General features: G+C 43.4%; 1 protein-coding gene across 1 annotated transcript in view; it reads right to left on the reverse strand.

Moving 5' to 3' along the window:
• The window catches only part of AR (androgen receptor), a 673,169-nt gene that overhangs the window by 190,149 nt on the left and 459,086 nt on the right, over positions 1-23,934 (reverse strand). Inside the window, exon 3 of the mRNA XM_056538313.1 lies at positions 15,780-15,896. Within this exon, the coding sequence (XP_056394288.1) occupies positions 15,780-15,896 (117 nt within the window). The remainder of the gene's footprint in view (positions 1-15,779; positions 15,897-23,934) is intronic.

The raw sequence follows: 23,934 nt of genomic DNA on the forward strand, positions 1-23,934 counted from the left end.
GGGTTACAAATGTTGGGGTCATTTACTCCTATTATCCCTTGTAAAAATGTAAAATTTGGGGAAAAACTGCATTTTTGTGAAAAAGATTTTTTTTTTTTCATTTACACATCTTACTTTAACAAAAAGTCGTCAAACACCTGTGGGGTGTTAAGGCTCCATGTACCCCTTGTTACGTTCCTTGAGGGGGTGTAGTTTACAAAATAGTATGCCATGTGGTTTTCTTTGCTGTTCTGGCACAATAGGAGCTTCGTAAATGTGACATGCTCGCCAAGAACCATTTCAACAAAATTTGCTTCCCAAAAGCCAAAAGTGACTCCTTCTCTTCTGAGCATTGTAGTTTGCCCGCAGAGCATTTTACGTCCTAACATGGGGTATTTCCATACTCAGAAGAGATGGGGTTACAAATTTAGGGAGGCATTTTCTGCCATTACCCTTTGTAAAAATGGTAAATTTGGGAAAAAACTGCAGTTTAGTGAAAAGAAATGTTTTTTCATTTACACATCCGTCTTTAAAGAAAAGTTGTCAAACACCCGTGGGGTGATAAGGCTCACTGGACCCATTGTTACGTGCCTTGATGGGGTGTATTTTCCAAAATGGTATGCAATGTGGGGGGTTTTCTGCTGTTCTAGCACCATAGGGGCTTCATAAATGCGACATGCCCCCCAAAAACCATTTCAGAAAAACTCACTCTCCAAAATCCCATTGTTCCTTCTGAGCCCTCTACTGCGCCAGCCGAACACTTGACATACACATATGAGGTATTTCCTTACTCAAGAGAAATTGGGTTACAAATTTTGAGAGGATTTTTCTCCTTTTACCCCTTGTAAAAATAAAAAAACTGGGTCTACAAGAACATTCGAATGTTCTTCACTTTGCTGCTATTCCTGTGAAACACCAAAAGGGTTAGCACACTTACTGAATGTAATTTTGAATACTTTGAGGGGTGCAGTTTTTATAATGGGTTCATTTATGATGTATTTCTAATAAGAAAGCCCTTCAAATCCACTTCAGACCTGAACTGGTCCATGAAAAATTCTGATTTTGAAAATTTTGTTAAAAATTTGAAAATTGCTGTTGAGCTTTGAAGCCCTCTGGTGTCTTCCGAAAGTAAAAACATGTCAACTTTATGATGCAAACATAAAGTAGACATATTGTATTTGTGAATCAAAATATAATTTATTTGGAATGTCTATTTTCCTTACAAGCAGAGAGCTTCAAAGTTACATTTTTTCATCAAATTTTGGATTTTTTCACCAAGAAATGATGCAAGTATTGATGAAATTTTACCACTAACATAAAGTAGAATATGTCACGAAAAAACAATCTTGGAATCAGAATGAAAGGTAAAAGCATCCCAGAGTTATTAATGCTTAAATTGACAGTGGTCAGATGTGCAAAAAACGCTCTGGTCCTTAAGGCCAAAATGGGCCTGGTCCCTAAGGGGTTAAATGGGCACCATCAGAATCAAAACACTTAATATGTTGTACATCTTGGCAAAACAGTAACCTTTCCAATATACTTTAAAAAAATGTAATATCCTTTTTATAGAAATCATGGCTTATAAAAAAAAGACCACTAGGGGTCCCCATACTATCTAGAACATAATCCTGTCTCAGCTGAAGCACAGGCAGAAACAAAGTCCAGAAAGTGAGAGTGGGACTAGTACTCCTTTGTGCTCACTCCTCTCCTGTCTATAAGACTCATGTCTAAAAACAGATAGAGGGGGGTTACAGAGCAGCCTGCAGTGATTGGATAAAGAGACCCAGCGCTAGTGAGCAGCATAACAGAGGGATTTTTGAACCAAATATAGAAGCAAGACACATAAAAAAGACATGTTAAACATCTGCACGACCTAGTGAGTATTCTATTGTGATATGATAGGTTTGCTTTAAAGGGGCACTCCCCTGGAACACATGCCAGAAAGTTAAACAGATTTGTAAATCACTTCTATTTAAAAATCTTAATCTTTCCAGTACTTATCAGCTGCTATATGCTCTACAGGTTCTTTTCTTTTTGAATTTCCTTTCTGCCTGACCACAGAACTGTCCAGAGCAGGAGAGGTTTGCTATGGGATTTGCTCCTACTCTGGACAGTCTCTAAAATGCACAGAGGTGTCAGCAGGGAGCACTGTGGTCAGACATAAAGGAAATTCAAAAAGAAAAGAACTTCCTCTGTAGTATACAGCAGCTGATAAGTACTAGAGGGGTTAAGATTTTTAAATAGAAGTTATTTACAAATCTGTTTTACTTTCTGGTACCAGTTGATTTATAAAAAACAAAATGTTTTCCAGTGCACTACCCACTTAAGGCCTCCTTCAGACCTAGGTCTTTATGGTCCTTTTTTATTTCTGGCTATGATGTTATTTATTTTTATTCTTTATTTATTTATTATTTAAAAAAAATGTGGTGGGGGGGGGTCAAATACATACATTTTTATAATTCCTTTCTTTTTGCCATTCTTTATTTTTTATAGAGAATCCAGTAAAAATGCCAAAGAAACCTAGGACATGTTTCATTAATAAGGCCTAAAAGCACCCAGAGTGAAGAAATACACCCCAAAAAACAGTGTACTTTGTAGTACACTATATACATGTATTTTAGTATTTGCTTTCAGTAAACAACTGGTTGCTGTCTTTTTCCACACAAAAACCACAAAAGAATGCCAGGAGGAACATAAAAATACCATGGTGTTTTTTTTTCAAAAAAATGCTAATCATGAAACTGTTCTGAACTGTATGATAAGAGTGCCCCTTTGGGTATTTGCACAGGAGTGAGTTTTTAGATATTGCTGATAAGAGCTAGAATTTGATCTTGTATTGAAAAAGTGCCTAGTAAATTGCTTTTCAAATTCTATGCTCCACTGCCTGAGTCTTAGAACTGGTTAACTTCAAACAAACATCGCTCTTCCGCAAAATTAAAGTGGAGGATACTGGCCAAGCGAGAGAGGTCAGAGTGACCCCAGAAACAGTGCTGTCAGGGCAATGAAATGTAGCCTGTTTGTTACCGACTCCAGTTTGAAGCTACATAATGGGCGAGGGGGAGAAATCAAATTAACTCCTTATCTGCTTCCAACCTAATGGCTAAATCTATTTTATTCATGAAATTTTCCCTTTTTTAAGAAATAAAACGTGAAATGAAACATACTTTCCATTCATTTTCTTAAGTATGCTTAGTTCAATTAACTTGCTTTCTTTTGGTTATATTTAACCAAAGTGGTTTATAGTTTCAATCTGTTTCATTATAATTTTGCATAACTTAAGCTAGAAATAAGAGAGATTGAGAAAGGCAGTGATATACAATTCTTAAGGGAATGGAGGTTAGTATTAGAGCCACACTTGCCATGCAGTGAAATGTATATGAAGAGGACATAAAAAGAAAAGATGTTACCTGTGGACAACATTCATAGGTATAGCTATCCCTATGTGACACACACAATTGATGCAAATACATTATTGACACAGTTATTGCCCTTATAAAGTAAATTATTTCCCTTGCAGTTTATGTAAAATATGCTGCCATACTGTATACCTTACTTATGCTAACATACAGTACACATACATACAGTACAGTGTGAGGCGCGACTCGCTATCTGGTATGATGCAGGGTCCCTGCCTGTGTTTAGCATCAGAAAAATTGGACATTGCAGTGACAATGCTGCCCAGCATTATCAATGCAATTAGGTTAGAAAAGGTAAAGTACCTGTGGTGACAGTTACATGACCATGAGTTCACAGGCCATGCAACAAGAGAGCGATTTACAGGAGTCTGGAGACTACACGGGATCTTATGTTCTGCCAGTCTACATAGGGTGATTCGAGGGAGAATGGGTGGGTTAAATGCTGCTGCTAATAGGGGGAGAGGACATGTGAGTTGGGTGAAAGTATAGCTGCCATAAGAAAGAGCAGGTACAAGGTCAGTGCTGATATTGGTGGGGGATGGTAGAGGACAGAAATGACATGGTTTTACAGCAATTTATGTTCGCTAGGAATTGTAGTGAAAATCTACCCCAGTACTCAGGTGTCCTAGATGTTTACTGCTGTCGCACAATCTCAGATGCAACTGGATATTTAAAGAGATGTGTGCCCCTGGATTAATCCGATGCTATCGTACAATGGCAGGGGTTTACTTACTACCTATGAAATGCTGATTTTAGTAACCCCCCACCCCCACAAACACACATGTAAACCCACTCTATAGAGGTTAATGACTAAATATTCTAGACGTCGTCTTATTTATATTATTTAGTTCCAATTTATACTCAATAATATATAGGCTATTGGAATCATGGAGTCAAAGAAAATGTCTCTTTTTTAGTGTACACAAGTACAACTTATAGATTCTTTAGTATAGATTTTTATGCTTTCACATTTCAGTAGTATTCTTTACTCTTGCCTTCTGTTTCACTTAAAGGGGTACTCCGCCCCTAGACATCTTATCCCCTATCCAAAGGATAAGATGTCAGATTGCCGGGGTCCCACTGCTGGGGACCCCCTGGATCTACCATGCAGCACCCTCCTGTAGCGGCTTCCGGACTTGCATTGAGGGGCGGGGTGTGATATCACACGGGGGTGGAGTCGTGACATCATGATCTTCTATCCCGGTGGTCGAGATGGACTCTGCCTGAAGACCTCCAGCGGTTCCGGAAGCCGCTACAGGTGGGTGCTGCATGGTAGATCCAGGGGGTCCCCAGCAGCGGGACCCCAGCGATCTGACATCTTATCCCCTATCCTTTGGATAGGGGATAAGATGTCTAGGGGCAGAGTACCCCTTTAAAAATTTAGAGAGTGCCATGGCTTTGAATCAGCCAAAACAGAGGAGGTGGCTGAACTGATTAAATAAGCCAGTCAGCTAGCCAATTCAAGCATGTCACTGACACAAATGGAAAGAGCTTTCTCTCTATTTGGGAATGTCAACAAAATAGTATGGACGATTAAGAGTAGGGGTCTTAATATTGCAACTACAAAAAATTTGTGCAAGGATGTGGTCTTTTACAAACACTCTCTAAAAAGAGATGGGCCCTAATAAATGATTCCCTTTCCCAAAAGGCTCCTGCAAAGAGTCAGAGATCGATGGCTCCTCTTTGTCTAAGTTTAAAGGGGTACTCCGGTGCTTAGACATCTTATCCCCTATACAAAGGATAGGGGATAAGATGCCTGATCGTGGGGGTCCTGCCGCTGGGGACCCCCGTGATCTTGCACGCAGCACAGCTGTCATGCCCCCTCCCATAGGCTTGCACACGGGGGTGGAGGCGTAACGTCACACACCGCCGGCCCTGTGGTCGCCGGTAATCAGACAGCATGTTCGCTCTGGGGACTGATTTTAACTGAGGTGCTGCGTGCAAGATCATGGGGGTCCCCAGCGGCGGGACCCCCGCGATCAGGCATCTTATCCCCTATCCTTTGGATAGGGGATAAGATTTCTAAGCGTCAGAGTACCCCTTTAAGGAGAGCCTGTTTACACCTGAGTGTTCACCAAGGAGTACCAAACACTGGTTGACCACTCCCGAGAGGGAGCCAAAGTTGCACAAGGCTAATGGCCACACACATCCTCTAAACCACCAAAGGGGACTTGTCAAAACAGCACCAGATCTAAAGATCTAAAGATCTAATAAATATGGAGTGACAAAAAAAAAAGATGTTAAATAAATAAGACGTGCACCTTTAAATACAGCCTGGTTCGAATTATAGGAATTCCTTATATTTTCCTAGCCAGGTAGCTGGGGTGAATAGAGGTGAGCACACTTAAATGTATTGTGATAGCCTGGGGCAGTTGGGTCTAGGGAGTGTAGTTGTGTGGTGACTAAAGGGTGTCTGGTTAACCCTTTCTATTCGTGACACCAGGGTGAGGGTTCCTCTGTAATGCTAGTCCTACCCCCACCCTTCCCAAGAGCAATAGGGAGGTATAGAATAATGGAATGTCCACAACCGGAGAGTTTGCTGAAAACTGTTGTAACTTTTACTGAAGATTTTATGCAAGCTTCACAACAGGAACAGTCTCTATACATGCAAATTCTCTTGGAGATTGACAAAGGTTGGGACCTTAAGCAATTTTAGTCCTTTGACTGATATGCGCTGTTCCACTGGATTTAGGGGATTTAGTTGAGGTCCAGTAGTCACGCTAGCTTTAGCAGGGATTAGTTTAGAACTCACGGTTTAGTTTAGGCTGAGGCCGGTAGGTTTTCAGGCCTAGCTTGTCTTTGAAAGTTGTGCAGATCCGTCCTGCTAGTCTGGCATCCATGAGAGCAGCAACCCAAGAGAGCGATAATTGGCTACAGCTCCCTTATATGGGCAGGGGGTGGACTAGAGCTAATTGGTCCAATACTTCTGTCAATCACCTTTACATAGAATTATGGGTAGCATGTGACCCAAGGACCTCCAAAGGTCCTCTAACATACCATAGAGAAATTAACATAGCCACATGACCGAAGGTCCTGCGACACTAAAAAGGTAAGCATGCTAAACATTATATTAAATATACACATTATTATTAAATATGGACATGTAAACATCACAGAATTAGAATAGAGGAGAGGCGACTAGGGGCTGTCCCACCTGGGGGCCCTACCTGAGCGATAGTAACTCTGACTTTGGGGACCACCATACAAGGTAAGGTATGCAATACGGTACCGGGACACCACAGTATAAAAGAAGAATGTCTTCATTCAGAGGAATCCCATCCTCGGTGAGTTAGGGCAACCCAGGGCACCACTCCTTGAGCAACTGTGTAACTTTAGCATTAAGGTAGGGTCACATGTAACGGATCCACATCATATATTATGCTGTGGATCGGCCGGTGACCTGACCCAGCTGTAAAATACGTTGTGGATCCGTTACATGAGAACCTACCCTTAAACTGTTTTGCTGGCACTAACCTGCATGCATCCAGAACATAACCTCTCTGAACATTGTATGCATCTCCTTAAAGGGGTACTCTGCAGGAAAACATCTTATCCCCTATGCAAAGGATAGGGCATAAGATGACTGATCACGATGGTCCCAACGCTGGGAATCCCCGCAATTTCTGGGCCGGCAGCAAATCCCCAGAGCAAAGCTATCCTGCTCCAGACAGTTCCTAAAATGGACAGAGGTGTCATCAGAGCACACTGTGGTCAGAGAGAAAGGAAATTAAAAAAAGAAAAGAACTTCCTGTGGAGCATAGAGCATCTGATAAGTACTGGAAGGATTACGATTTTTAAATAGAATTTACAAATCTGTATAACTTTCTGGTACCAGGTGATTTATTTTTTTTTTTTTCCAGGGGAGTACCCCTTTAACCTCTTAACGACATAGGACGTAAATGTATGTCCCAGTGCCCTGGTACTTAATACACCAGGACGTACATTTACGTCCTGTACATGACTGCTCGTGTCATGCTCGGCAGGTCCTGGCTGCGCTGATGTGTGCCATTAAAGGGGTATTCCAGGCAAAAACTTTTTTTTATATCAACTGGCTCCGGAAATTTAAACAGATTTGTAAATTACTTCTATTAAAAAAATCTTAATCCTTCCAATAGTTATGAGCTTCTGAAGTTGAGTTGCTGTTTTCTGTCTAACTGCTTTCTGATGACTCATTGTCCAGCTCCTATGGGGATATTCTCCCATCATGCAAGGGATATTCTCCCATCATGCACAGCTCCCGTGACATGACATCATCATTGAGCAGTTAGACAGAAAACTTCAGAAGCTAATAACTATTGGAAGGATTAAGATTTTTTAATAGAAGTCATTTACAAATCTGTTTAACTTTCCGGAGCCAGTTGATATATAAAAAAAAGTTTTTGCTGGAATACCCCTTTAACCCCTCAGATGCCGTGATCAATACATCTGCAGCAGTGCGCTTGGTAAAATGGACGATCGGATCGCCTGCGGCGCTGCCGCACAGATCCGTTCGTCCATAAGGTCCCCTCACCTGCCTCCGCTTGTCTCCAGGGGTCTTCTGCTCTTGTCTGAGATCGAGCAGACCAGAGCAGAAGATCGCCATTAACACTGATCAGTGATATGCTCTATGTATTGCACTGAACAGTATTAGCAATCAAATGATTGCTATAAATAGTCCTCTATTGGGACTATTAAATTGTAAAAAAAAAGTTTAAAAAAAAGTAAATACATTTGAAAAATCCACTCCCCCAATAAAAATGTAATACATCCCCCAGAAAGTGTAAAAAAAATAATAAACATGTTTTGTATTGCCGCGTGCATAAATGTCCAAACTATCAAAATATAATGTTATTTATCCCGTATGGTGAACGGCATAAACGTCTAAAAATTTTTTCGAAAATGGCTGCTTTTTTGTCAGATAATATGAGCCTCCATACTGCCACTTATATGGAAAAATGAAAAAGTCATAGGTCATCAAAATAGAGGGATTTTAAATGCACTAATTTGGTTAAAAAGTTTGAGATGGGGGGCGTGGCTAGCCATGTAAGGAAGAAGTCGCAGGGTGCCTGAGCTCCGTCACCTTGGCCGTGAAATAGGGGGATACCAGCTGTCTCTATGGGCACCAGACGCTCTCACAGACGCCGCACGACCCAGGGAACCCCTAGGCAATCTGCTGTGCCAATCTCTAACTTTTTCGGACCGCTGAGTGCCGTAGAAGAGGATCGGCCTGCCATGACTGGGCAATCCAAGATGGCGCGTGCGCCGGAAGACCTGCGCGCCTCCGGAGTGCCTGCGAGAGCTGTGGCGCGGCAGGGGTCCGTCCCGGGGACCGGACCGAAGTGTTCTCCCTTACCTGCCCTGCTGAACCTGCCGACTAGGGGCGCCTGACAGGAGACGATTCCAGCGATCGCGGAGGTGACGGCGGCTCTGTCTGTACAGCGCACGGGGGACTCCCGAAGTGGTGCGCTGCGCACTTCCGCTCCGCCATCTGCACTGCCTCACGGACCTGCGGGACGGCGCTCAGACGGGCTGAATGCTCAGCTCCAACCCCGTTCCTGCCGGAGGAGTTGCTGACACCGGATCCGGCCCAGAGGAAGAGGGGTGAGTGCACTGTAGGCCCTCTGGATCCCCCACCGGGTTCCGCTAAGTCACCAATGCAGCAGCACAGACCTGGGGAGGGAGCTGCCTCTCCTTCCCCTTCTCAGAGCCTCCCGGCCATCTTTAGGACCCCTGCCACACCACCGGGTCTCCACCTGTCCTCTTCAGAGGGAGAACTAGCTATGGAAGACCTCTCTACTGTCCCCAGCTCTATGGCTCCTCTCCCCACCAGGCTTGGGACTGTCAGTGATGGGGGGGGGGTCAGTGCTTCACCTCACACACTGCCCCAGTGGGCACTGCTGCAGGCCCTCCAGTTGTTGCAAGGGGCCTCTCTCCGGCCCCCCCAGGGATGCCAGCGCTCTCTCATCATTCTGTCCCCTTCCACCCAGCTGCTATTAACCCCCTCCTCACTGCACTGCCTCCTCCTGATCAGGCAGTGGCCCTCCTCCAGGGACACCCAGAGCTTAAAGCACTCCTGGCCCTCCTGCCGACTAAAGCCGATATGTCTGCCTTAGCTCTTGATTTGAAGGCGGCGTGGAGACGGGATTTACAGCCGGTCCAGCAGGATGCCACTGATCTTCAAAACAGAGTAGATGCCTTAGAGAAGTTTCAAACATCCTTGACTCCATGAGGGACCTCCGGACCACTGTCAGTACCTTTACCCATACACAGCAGGCTCTGACGGATCACTTAGACGACATAGAAAACAGGAGTCGCCGTAACAATGTTAGGATAAGGGGGCTCCCAGAGGCCACCCGCTCGCAAGACCTGCTACCTACTGTCACTGGACTTTTTAACACGTTCTTGGGCCGGCCACCGGATACACATATAGAGATTGACCGAGTCCACAGAGCCCGTCACGGACCCGTCACGACCCCGAGACGTCATCTGCCGCATTCATCGCTACACGCTTAAAGAGCAACTGATGCAGAAAGTCCGACAACAAGGTGACCTGGATTTTGATGGGGCTACCATACAAGTTTACCCTGACCTCTCCAGAAGGACCTTGCGCCAAAGAGCCTTACTCAGATCTCTGCTCCGAGCCCTCCAAGACCGACACATCTCCTACAGGTGGGGCTTCCCCTTCTCACTGCAAGTGTCGGCGGGTAACGTGTCGGCCACCCTCCGGACTCTTGATGACTTGCCAAGATTCTTGGAAACACTTAACCTGCCTCCCATGGATCTTCCTGATTGGTCCTCCTTCCTAATGGACCCCTACTCACCGGGTCCGTCAATGGGAACTTCACAGAGAGTCGCATCCAGACGCCCGCACCCTGATTGGCAGCTCCCCCAGCGTCAGCGCCGGCCACGCCATCGCCCTGAGGGCCCCTCATCTGAACCCTGATCTTGGACACTGACGCACCAATGCCTGGTTGAGCTGACACCGGCTCCTCAGATAAGTCTCCATTGACGTTTTGTTACATTACTAATGCAGAAAAGTTTCCCTTCTAGTTGATGCCCACCATTGGAACTTTTCATATTGTTTTTCCCCCTACATCTGCTTCCATATTGGACCTTAAGTGGTTAAGTGGTTACGTTCTATTCCTGGGCCTTGGGCGGTTCTCTGCCACCCGTTTGTATTTTTGAAAGACACTTTGTTGATACCCTACTTCTTCAAGCCGAATACTTCACTCTGCTGACTAGTTTGATATCCCCCCACTAGGGAGGGTGCATGTTCTGTGCACCCATTACGCAGACGGTTAATCTGCTTACTGTTACACCCTTGCATATTTTAATTGCTGGTCGTTTTAACTGCTGTTTAACTTGCTATTTGTACCTGTTGAATTTGTCCTACCTGACCTCACCTACCCTTTTCTTTCCATAACCCCCTCCCTCCTTTTTCTCCCCCCCCCCCTTTTTTTTTCTTCTTCTTCCCTTCCTTTAGTAGCACCGCCGTCTGTTGCCTGGTGGCCGTCCTTACATCCTGCCCCACCCGACTGCTCCTGACCGTCCCCCTTATAGATTGTGAGTATGACTGAAATACGCATAGCCACACTTAATGTACAGGGATTTAATGTTCCCGAAAAAAGGGCCAAAGTTCTATATCAAATGCACAAATGGAAAATTGGGATTCTCTGTCTCCAAGAGACTCACTTTAAAACAGGCCATGTCCCCGCTAGGATCAGCCGCTACTTCCCCACCTGGTACCACAGTTCCAATCCAGACTCTCGATCGAAGGGGGTGTCGATCGGCATTCACCGCTCGCTCCCCTTTACTGTACTATCAGTTCTATCAGACCCTGAGGCTAGATACCTCTTCATCCGGGGTGCTATTCAGGACCAGGTGGTGACAGTGGCGACGATCTATGCCCCCAATAGCGCCCAGATAACATTTCTCTCCAACACTCTCAAGGAACTGTCCTCTTTTACTCAGGGCATGCTGCTGTTAGGTGGAGATTTCAACACCCCGCTACAGCCACTACTTGACACATCTACACAGCGATCTAGTCTTCCCTACCGTCAGCTGAGCAGCCTCCGCCGTTTACTACATTCTCTCCAACTATGTGACGCCTGGCGCCTCCAACACCCCTCTGATAGGGACTATACATTCTTTTTCAGACCGCACAACACTTACAGCAGGATTGATTATCTTTTTGTTCCGCTTTTTTATCTCACCCGGCTTACTACTACACAAATTGGCAATATCTATTTGTCTGACCATGCTCCTGTTTTAGGTTCCTTCCTGATCCCCTCCCTTAACACCCCACAGTTTATGTGGCGACTCAACGAGTCCCTGCTCACTGACTCACTTTGCGAGTGGGGGAACAAGCCTGGGAAATATCTAGCCAGAACGTGTAGAGATAGTAGGGCTGCTCTGTACGGGACCTCCATCACCACCCCCGATGGTTCCAAAAGTTACCTCACCGAGGACATTTTGAAAGCATTTGAGAGCTACTATAAAACACTTTACAACCTTCCCCTGCCTACTGAGACTCTTCCCCGGGGAACCGCGCCGATTTCGCTTGCGACCTACATACAAAACACGGCCCTTCCGGTTTTGCCCGTGGAGACGAGGGAGGCCCTGGAAGTTCCGTTTTCGCTAGAAGAAATAGATGCAGCCATATCCAACCTGCCTTCGGGCAAGAGTCCGGGCCCCGACGGCTACACGGGCAAATTCTATAAGTCACTGAAATCCGAGCTATCTCCCCTGATGTGCCGCTCTTTCAACAACATCACCCCCCTCTCGGGATTCCCCTCGGCCGCTCTAAAAGCTCTAATTACCGTAATACCCAAGGAGGGTAGGGACCCTAACCTGTGTTCCAGCTACCGCCCCATCTCATTGCTTAATGTAGATACTAAACTGTTTGCCAAATTGATCGCGGATCGCCTTGCAGCCATCCTGGGACCCCTGATTCACCCCGATCAATCCGGTTTTGTACGCTCTCGCGAAGCACGAGACAACACGATCCGTACTTTCTCCATTATACACCGAGCCATAGCCCGGCGTTTTCCGCTCATGCTCCTCTCATTAGACGCTGAAAAGGCGTTCGATCGGGTGGGTTGGGGGTTCCTGGAGGCCTCCCTGAGACAAATTGGATTAGGCCCTAACATGCTGGGGTGGGTTTTGGCCCTTTATCAAGACCCGAGTGCACAGGTTAGGGTCAATGGCTCCCTTTCATCCTCGTTTCCTATCCGTAATGGTACAAGGCAGGGGTGTCCGCTCTCTCCCATCGTGTACGTTTTATGTATGGAGCACCTCTTAAATGCTCTCCGTAGCAACACGTTAATCAGCGGGCTCCGGGTGGGAGACAACGAACACCTCTGTTCTACTTTCGCAGATGACCTCCTCCTCTACATCTCCTCTCCTGTTACCTCCCTGCCAGTGGTAGTACACACTCTCCAAATATATTCCTACTTTAGTAATCACAAGATCAATATGACAAGAGTGTAGCTATGAACATTTCCCTCTCCACATCTGAAGTCACGCACGTGAGAAATGCTCACCCCTTTAAATGGTCCTCGGGTTCTATAAAGTATCTGGGAGTTCATGTTCCGGTGGACTTGCATAATAGCTTCTCCCTTAATTTCCAACCCCTACTTGCCACGATTGACAAAGACCTTTCTAACTGGTCGAAGGGCACTTTCTCATGGCTTGGAAGAGTCAACATAATTAAAATGAATGTCCTCCCTCGCCTCCTTTACCTATTCCTAGCCATTCCCATTGTGCTCCCCACAACTTTTTTCAAAAAGATTGAGGGCCTTATCTGATCGTTTATATGGGCGGGCCGGCCATCGAGAATTTCCAAAACGGTGCTCACTAGGAGGAAGCAAGCAGGCGGTCTGGCAGTCCCTGATTGCAAGGCTTATTACATAGCGGCCACGCTGGCTAGGTTCTTGGACTTTCTCCATGGCCGCTCTTCTAAGCGATGGGTGTCAGTGGAGACGGAGGGATCGTGCGTAAATATAGTGACGGCCCCTTGGCTTCCTACTGGTACACTGCCTTCTACCACACAATGCTCGCTACCCTGGGTTACAAGTGAGATGCTGGCATTCTTTAGGCGTTATTTCTCAAAGACACGATTGCTAACCCCCGATGGCCCAATGACCCCGGTCGTGGGTAACCCCCGATTCCCTCCGGGCCTCTTGAGGACTTCTTTCTTAGGTGTCTCGGACCCTCCTTCACTGCCCATACAGACCTTCCTGGTAGGTACAATGCTCAAGCCGTATGAGGACTTAGGGGGAGATTTATCAAAACCTGTGCAGAGGAAAACTTGCCCAGTTGCCCATAGCAACCAATCAGATCGCTTCTTTCATTTTTACCAAGGCCTCTGCAAAATGAAAGAAGCAATCTGATTGGTTGCTATGGGCAACTGGGCAATTTTTCCTTTGCACAGGTTTTGATAAATCTCCCCCTTAGTCCCCACACACCTACGATCCCCTGTCTATCTGAACTACCTTCAACTCAAACATTTCATCTCCTCAGAGAGTAGCATGCTACAACTTGCTAGGCCGCTTACACCCTTTGAGCGATTGTGCACCTCCTCCTCTCAGCCTGCAAGAGCCGTGTCACTGATATACGGGCTTCTTATGGATATCTCCGCGCAGACCCCTCCGTCCTTCGTGGCGGCCTGGGAGGAGGAACTGCAGACCTCTTTTGCCCCAAGTGACTGGTCGGCGGCCTTCTCCCTTTGTCATAAGCTCTCTATCTCCTGCAGAGCCCAAGAGACCAACTATAAGCTTATGTCAGCCTGGTATAGGGTACCGGTGGTCCTGCATAGGATGTTTCCCTCGACTTCTGACCTCTGCTGGAGATGTGGCTCTGACCATGGGACAATGATGCACATATGGTGGTCCTGCCCTTCCCTCACCCAGTTCTGGGAAACAGTAGTTTCCCGGATAGAACACATCTCTGGGGTAAAATACCCCAATGACCCTAAGGTCTTACTCTTGACCGTCCTACCGATGTCCAGAAAAACACCTTCGAAAAGATTAGCCCACTTCTTCCTCATGGCGGCTCGCACCGTAATACCGAGGAAGTGGAAAACGACCACACCACCCACCCTGAAAGATTGATATAGGGAAATCCTATTTCTCTGCCGCATGGAAGAACTAATGGCAGATTCCTCGGGTCGCACCAAGAAATTTGTGACAATTTGGAGTCCCTGGTTGGCATTTCTCGAAACCCCCCTATATAGGCAAGGATAATCATGCCATATTGTCCCGCACACTCAAGCCCTTATCCCTTATGTATATAGACGACTTGTGGTTGGTTGGAGGGGGCTGTGAGGGCTGGTGGGGACGGAGAGGGGCCTCTGAAGAACAACCCCTCCCCCCCCCCTTATTATTATTATTTTTATTTTTTATTTTTATTTATATATATATATATATATATATATATATATATTTTTTTTTTTGCCCTTCATTTCTTTTCACATCTCCCTACCTTACACCCTTTTCTCTTCTGTCGCCCTACACAAGGGCTCTCTCTCACTCCCTACTGACTATGTTATTACATACCTTATTTTACATGTTTAAATATATGTTTATGTTAACCCGCTCGCGCTCAAATGCACTCTAGGGAAACTACTTGACAGCAGACTGGGCATTTTTATTGTCTGCCTGGACATATGTGTCTATAGGTCGCCCCTTTTCTCTGATGTCTCTTTCCTGGTGAACAAGCGCGACTCTATGTCTTGGTATCATTATTTTCTGACCTCTTGTTTATACTCTGGAAATGTCATATGTCCTTTTGTTACTGATTTCGACAGTTTAATAAAATACTTGGTTGAATAATTAAAAAAAAAAGTTTGAGATTCTTTTAAAGCGGTACAATATGACCCACAGAATAAAGAACACATGTAATTTTTCCCATAAATTGTACAGTGTGAAAATGAAACCCTCCCGTGCCACACTCCAGTGAGTTTTTTTTAACCCTCTGTGCCCGGGCTGCCAAGCTAAAGAAAACAAACTTTAACTCTCCTTCCTACATTCCCCCGTTGCGCTGATATCGATGTCCCGTTCTCCGCTCCTCGACTTCTTCTGCTTCCTGTAAGTCGAAGTGTCACGTGACGCTTAGCGTATCACCGTCAGGAGCAGTGTCCCCGGACCAGAGAACGGGACATCGATATCAGGGGGAAGTAGGAAGATGAATTAAAGTTTGTTTTGTTTCGCTTGGCAGCCAGGGCACATACGGTTAACAAAAATGCACCGGAGTGCTTCTTTAAGTATTGCTAAACTCTTTTTTTTAATGATGGAGTCATGATAAAAGTCAGTAGGAAATTGAGTGCCAAAATTACATTACTCCATTATTCAAAATGTATGACTCACTTTTAAAGAATCTGTACACAATACGACAGGGTTGACTTACCTCCTAATGTCATGCCAGCCTCATAACATTTCCGTAAGCGACACGATGGGCAGTTTTTCCTCCGGAACTTGTCAATTGTGCAGTCATTCCGGCTAGCACAAAGATACTTCTGCTTTCCTAAATGAGGAAAAGAATAGATGATTATGACAGATGTCAATATAACTAAAATATGTTGATATAAGTATGTAAAAGTATGTAAAAAATGCCTTTTAGTAATAATTAACAGCAAAACTAACAACTCATATATTAAAAAGACAAAAGAAACATGAAATGAATGTAACTAGAAATATCAAGGCCTCTAAGCAAAAACTGTAATATAAGCATATACTGTAATTTCCATATAGTTTAATTCCAAACTCTGCAGTCATTGGTAAATATAGGGTTCTTTATAGTTCTATGTAGCCCATGACCTGCAGCATGATGGAGAACTGAACACTGAGTGAAGCATCACCCAGCTGTATCCTACAGTTGGTGGGGGTCTCAACACTGAAAACTTTGGACATCTATATGACATGTCACAGTATGACAAGTAACACTTTAAGTGGCCCAAAGCTGGCAGAAGTCTGATTATATGTGTTGTGGGCTTCAAACTCTTGCCACCATCTATGATGCCAATTTCTTGAATATATCACAACTGAAACATTATTGTCAGAAAAAAGACTCCCTGGTCCATCTTCCATTATTTTGTTTCCTAGTAATTTATATATTTGGATAGATATATGTTTATCCCGGGTTAGTTTACATTTACTTGATGAGGATTACAAACTGCATCAGGTGGAAGTTTGTTCCAGAAATCTTATTAGGGGAAAGTTTTGTTTTAAGAATAATTGTGTAAATAAAAGTTTTAAAAAATAAATAAATAAAAACTGTTAATAAAAGTTTTCTAACACCTTCCCTGATAAAAGTTTGAATCACCCCCATTTAAAAAAAATAATAAATAAAAATATGTGGTATCGCCGCGTGCGTAAATGTCCAAACTATAAATATGTAATGTTACTTTAGCCGCACAATTAATACGTAAAAAAAATACCAGAAGTCCAGAATTGCGTATTTTTGGTCACTTTGTATACCCTTAAAAATGTGCAAAAAGTGATCAAAACGTCCCATCAAAACATAAATGGAACCGGTAAAAACTACAGATCACGGCGCAAAAAATGAGCAATCACAAATCCCCGTATATGAAAAAATAAAAAAGTTAAAAGGGTCAGAAGAGGACATTTTTAAACATACAAATTACAAAACAAAATCAAACCTGTATATGTTGGGTATCAATTTAATTGGATGGATCTACAGAATAAAGCTAAGATGTCATTTAACTGAAAAGAGCACTGCCTGGAATTGAAAGCCCCCAAAATTTACAAAATGGTGTTTTTTTTTATTAATTTTTTTATTTTTTTTATTTTGCCACACAAATATATATTTTTTTGTTTAGCCATACATTTTTTGGTGAAATGATTGATGTCATTACAAAGTAATTTGGTGCTGCAAATTTTAAAAAGCCCTCATATGGGTCTGTAGGTGGAAAATTGAAAGCGTTATGATTTTTAGAAGGGGAGGAGGAAAAACCAAAAATGAAAAATAGCCCGGTCCTCAAGGGGTGAAAATACTTTCCTCCTGAACCATATTTAACCCTTTAACATATTTAAACAAAAACTGACAGCAGGATCACTAATACTAACCTGAATATACAGGTGACCCTGTTTCTAATGCTTCTTGGCTTCTCGGGCTGAAATCGGTGCAACCATTCCAGCGATTTTTATCTAGTTGCTAATATGGTAATTTCTTCGTATGTGCACTGGAGGCGGGCTGTTGCTGTAGCTGCAACATTTTCTCCCATAATCCCACACTTCATAAATAGACACCATTTTTTCCTCAGCATGTCACTTATGGGAGCAGAGTCATCGACAAAATGGGGCAGGTTATCAGCCAGAGTGTTTGAGAGAAAGCATTGCACAAACAGCAGCTGCTGCCTCTATTGCACAGAACAAGAAATCACCATATTATTAACAAGATGAATATCAGCTGAATGGCTCACCAATTTTCAGGGTCACCTGTTAGTGCGGATTGTAACACTCACATTTCAGAAGACAGGAAAATCTGTGGATGTGGATCCGCTGGACCTGTGTGGCAGAAGACTCAGACCGTACCAGGGAGCGGAGTCTAAGGTGTTGCTGGTTTTCACCAGAGCCCGCCGCAAAGCGGGATGGACTTACTGTGGCAGGCAGCACCCAGGTCGCTACCCCTGGCATGGCTCGACCACACAGGCGGCTGAGGAGATGCGAGACCCAGGAGGGATAAGGCAACTCGTAGTCTGGATAGCAGAATGTCATGGCAGGCGGCACAGTAGCGTAGTCAAGACTTAGTTCAGTAGACAGGTGGCAGAGGAGCAAGGTCAAAGTCACAAACCAAGGGATCAGATACACGGCAAGGCAATACTGAGGAATGCTTTCTTAAAGGCACAAGGCAACACAGATCCGGCAGGGGAGTGAGGAGGGTGGAGGAATTTATAAATGAGCCATAGGTGAATTACACTAATTAGTGTACTGGCCTTTTAAATCTTAAAGCTCCGGCTCGCGCCCCCTAGGGGACTGGGACACACGTGCAGGAGCAGAGAGGCAGAGGCGGAAGCAGGAGAAACACCCGGAGAGTGACGGACAGGGGCTCGCATGCGGGTCCCAGTCCCATCGGCAGGAGCATGTAAGGGGACCATAACGTAACAGTACCCCCCACCTTTGGTCTCCCCCTCCTTTTATGAGAGAGGAAACTACTGAGAAGGTCACGGTCCAGGATATTCTCCTCAGGCTCCCAAGATCTCTCCTCAGGACTGTAACCCTCCCAAAAACCCTCAACCCCAATTTTTTTTTTACCTCTCACAGTTTTTGTCGCAAGAATCTGTTTAACTTTGTAGACGTCAGAAGAGCAGGAGACAGGCGTGGGGACAAGATTCTTCTGAGAGAACCAGTTTATGATAAGAGGCTTGAGGAGAGAGACATGGAAGGAATTGGGAATACGTAACATAGCAGGTAGACGGAATTTGTAGGAGACAGGATTGATTTTTTGTAGGATCTGGAAGGGACCAAGGTAGCGGGGACCAAGCTTGTAACAAGGGATCTTGAAGCAGATGTACTTTGATGAAAGCAACACCATGTCACCAGGAGAGAAGGACAGAGGAGGTCTTCTACTTTTATCCACTTGCGCCTTCATGCATGAAGAAGCCTGGGATAACGACTGTCGGGTCTGTTGCCAGATGGTGGAGAAGTCACGGACCAACTCATCAACAGCAGGCACACTGGAGGAGACTGGGAGAGGAAGAGGAGAATGGAGATGGAGTCCGCAACAAAAAAGACAACAAAAAAGGGGGACGACCTTGTGGACTTGCAATCCTTATGATTATATGATAATTCAGCCCTACAACGACCCAGATGACAGTGTTATTATGAGATGGTGGCAAATCGGTGATGAAATCCATGGCGATATGGGACCAGGGAGTATATGGAATGGGTAAAGGCTGTAAGAGTCCTGCAGGTCTCTGTAGAGGAGTTTTGTCACGAGCACAAGTTTCACAGGAACGAACAAAATCAGAAACATCACGTTCAAGATGGGGCACCCAGTAGTGTCGGGAAATAAGAAGTAGAGTCTTGCGTATTCCAGGATGTCCTGCTGTCAAGCAAGAATGACCCCATTTCAGGACCTTGCATCTCAATCTGGCAGGCACAACGATTTTCCCGGAGGAATTTGCTGAATCTCGGCAGGAGATACGGAAATACCCCATATGTGGGTGTAAAATGCTCTGCGGATGCACAACAAGGCTCAGGAGTGAGAGCGCACTATGTACATTTGATGCCTAAATTGGTGATTTGCACAGGGGTGGCTGATTTTACAGCAGTTCTGACATTAACGCAAAAAAAATACATACCCACATGTGACCCCATTTTGGAAACTACACCCCTCATGGAACATAACAAGGGTTATAGTTAGCCTTAACACCCCACTGGTGTTTGACGAATTTTCGTTAAAGCTGGATGGGAAAATTTTCACTAAAATGCTAGTGTTACCCTAAATTTTTCATTTTCACAAGGGAAAATTGGAAAAAAGACCACAAAATTGGTTACCCCATTTCTTCTGAGTAAGAACCTACCCCATATGTGGATGTAAAGTGCTCTGAGGGTGAACTACATTGCTCAGAAGTGAAGGAGCGCCATTGGGCTTTTGAAGAGAAAATTTGTCCGGAATGGAAGACCACGTGTGTTTACAAAGCCCCCATAGTGCAAGAACAATGGACCCCAATGTGACCCCATTTTGGAAAATACACCCCTCATGTAATGTATTAAGGGGTACAGTGAGCATTTACACCCCACAGGTGCCTGACAGATGATTGGAAAAGTGGTCCGTGAAAATGAAAATTGTAATTTTTCATTTGCTCAGCCCACTGTTCCAAAGATCTGTCAAATGCCAGTGGGGTGCAAATGCTCACTGCACCCCTTATTAAATTTTGTGAGGGGTGTAGTTTCCAAAATGGGTTCACATGTGGGGGGGTCCACTGTTCTGGCACCACGGGGGTCTTTGGAAACATACATGGACCCTGACTTCCATTCCAAACAAATTCTCTTTCCAAAAGCTCAATGGCGCTTCTCCTCTTCTGAGCATTTTAGTGTGCCCGCAGAGCACTTGATGTCCACACATGGGGTATTTTCATAAATGGGGTTACAAATTTTGGGGATAATTTTCTCCTATTACCCCTTGTAAAAAAAAAACTGCATTTTAGTGAAAAAAAAATGTTTTTTTCATTTACACATCCAACTTTAACAAAAAGTCGTGAAATACCTGTAAGGTGTTAGGGCTCACTGTACCCCTTTTTACATTCTTTGAGGGGTGTAGTTTCCAAAATAGTATGCCATGTGTTTATTTTTTTTTATTTTTTTTGCTGCTCTGGCACCATAGGGGCTTCCTAAATGCGACATTTCCCCAACAAAACTATTTCAGCCAAATTTGCTTTCCAAATGCCAAATGTGACTCCTTCTCTTCTGAGCATTGTAGTTCGCCCACAGAGCATTTTACGTCCTAACATGGGGTATTTCCATACTCAGAAGAGATTGGGTTAAAAATTTTGGATTGCATTTTCTCCCATTACCCTTTATAAAAATGGTACATTTGGGAAAAAATCTGCACTTTAGTGAAAACTTTTTTTTTCCATTTACACATCCGACTTGACATACACATATGAGGTATTTCCTTACTCGAGAGAAATTGGGTTACACATTTTGAGAGGATTTTTCTCCTTTTACCCCTTGTAAAAATTAAAAAATTGGGTCTACAAGAACATGGGAGTGTAAAAAATGAAGATTCTGAATTTTCTTCTTCACTTCCTGAATTTTCTCCTTCTCCTGCTATTCCTGTGAAACACCTAAAGGGTTAACACACTTACTGAATGTCATTTTGAATACTTTGAGGGGTGCAGTTTTTATAATGGGGTCATTTGTGGGATATTTCTAATAAGAAAGCCCTTCAAATCAACTTCAAACCTAAACTGGTCCATGAAAAATTCCGATTTTGAATATTTTGTGAAAAATTGAAAATTGCTGCAGCCCTCTGATGTCTTCCAAAAGTAAAAACATGTCAACTTTATGATGCAAACATATACATATTGTATTTGTGAATCAAAATATAATTTATTTGGAATGTCTATTTTCCTTACAAATAGAGAGCTTGAAAGTTAGAAAAATGCAAAATTTTTAATTTTTTCATCAAATTTTGTAATTTTTCACCAAGAAATGATGCAAGTATCGACAAAATTTTACCACTACCATAAAGTAGAATATGTCACAAAAAAACTATCTCAGAATCAGAATGAAAGGTAAAAGCATCCCAGAGTTATTAATGCTTAAAATGAAAGTGGTCAGATGTGCAAAAAAACGCTCTGGTCCTACAGTGAAAATTGGCCTGGTCCTTAACCCCTTAAGGACCCGGGGTTTTTCCGTTTTTGCATTTTCGTTTTTTCCACCTTACCTTTAAAAAATCAGAACTCTTTCAATTTTGCACCTAAAAATCCATATGATGGCTTATTTTTTGCGCCACCAATTCTACTTTGTAATGACGTCTGTCATTTTACCCATAAATCTATGGCGAAACAGGAAAAAAAATCATTGTGAGACAAAATTGAAAATAACAAATGCCGTTTTGTAACTTTTGGGGGCTTCCGTTTCTAGGTAGTAAATTTTTCTGTAAAAATGACACCTTATCTTTATTCTGTAGGTCAATACGATTAAAATGATACCCTACTTATATAGGTTTGATTTTGCATTACTTCTGGAAAAAATGATAACTACATGCAGGAAAATGATTAAGTTTAAAATTGTCATCTTCTGACCCCTATAACTTTTTAATTTTTCTGTGTATGGGGCGGTATGAGGGCTCATGTTTTGCGCTGTGATCTGAAGTTTTTAGCGGTACCATTTTTGCATTGATAGGACTTATTTATTCATTTTTTCATGATATAAAAATTGACCAAAAATGCAATATTTTGGACTTTGGAATTTTTTTTGCGCACACCCCATTGACCGTGCGGTTTAATTAACAATATATTTTTATAATTCGGACATTTCCGCATACCATATATGTTCATTTTTATTTACACAGTTTTTTTTTTTTTATGGGAAAAGGGGTGATTCAAACTTTTAATAGTGGAGGTGCTAAATGATCTTTATTCACTTTTTTTTCCACTTTTTTTGCAGTGTTATAGCTCCCATAGGGACCTATAACACTGCACACACTGATCTTTTACATTGATCAGTGGTTTCTCATAAGAAACTGATCGATGATTCTGCCGCTTGACTGCTCATGCCTGGATCTCAGGCACTGAGCAGTCATTTCGTGATCGGACAGCTAGGAGGCAGGTAGGGATCCTCCAGCTGTCTTGCAAGCTGTACGGGATGCCGCGATTTCGCCGCGGCTATCCTGAACAGCTCCCTGAGCTAACCGGCATGCTTTCACTTTAGACGCGGTGTTAAAGGGTTAATAGCGCGGCCCCGCGTTATAGATCGGGAGCGGACTCATGAAGTACGCGTACATCATGGGTCCTTAAGAGATTAAGGGGTTAAAGGGGTACTCCACTGGAAAACATTTTTTTTTTAAATCATCTGGTACCAGAAAGTTAAACAGATTTGTAAATTACTTCTATTAAAAAATCTTAATCCTTGCAGTACTTAGCAGCTGTATTCTACAGAGGAAATTCTTTTCTTTTTGAATTTCTTTTTTGTCTTGTCCACAGTTCTCTCTGCTGACACCTCTGTCCATGTCAGGAACTGTCCAGAGCAGCATAGGTTTGCAAAGGGGATTTTCTCCTGCACTGGACAGTTCCTGATACGGGCATCAAGTGTCAGCAGAAAGCACTGTGGAAAAGGCAAAAAAGAAATTAAAAAAGAAAATAATTTTCTCTGTAGCATACAGCAGCTAAAAATTACTGGAAGGGTAAAGATTTTTTAATAGAAGTAATTTACAAACCTGTTTAACTTTCTGGCTCCAGTGGATTAAAAAAAAAATGTTTTCCACCGGAGTACCCCTTTACTGCTGCCATTAAGTAATAGTATCAGTGCAGATTTTTCTGCAGATCTAACGCAGTTCTATAGCAAAATGCACATCTGAGGGTCTACATCTGGGTACATTGTGTATATATGTCGATGTTTAAAAAAAAAAAACTATTTGGATACATTCACATGTACAGGGTCTCCTGCATATTTTTGCTGCATATTTTGTGTAGCTGATTTTGCTACCCATTAACTTCAATGAGTAGCAAAATCAGCTGCACAAAATATGCAGCAAAATATGCACCAGATCCTGTATGTGTGAACGTACCCTTTAAATAAATAGTTACTACATAAAAGATAAAAAGGTTTACATTAGACTTTATCCATGACAAAGATTTCACTTCTGAATATGGCTAAATTTTGTTAAAACCATACACACAATACACAAAAACATACAAGCTAAAAAAAATGAAAGTATATATAATTGTTTTGTTAGGCTTCATTCACACCACGATTTGAGTGTCCGCTGCACAGATACGATTTCAGAAGCTTAATTTGGCTGAAACCGTATCTGTGCATGGACATGTACGGGCCCATTAACTATTATGGGGCTGCAGACCCAATCGTAGTCT

This window comes from Hyla sarda, chromosome 9 (assembly GCF_029499605.1).
Source record: "Hyla sarda isolate aHylSar1 chromosome 9, aHylSar1.hap1, whole genome shotgun sequence".
NCBI lineage: Eukaryota > Metazoa > Chordata > Amphibia > Anura > Hylidae > Hyla > Hyla sarda.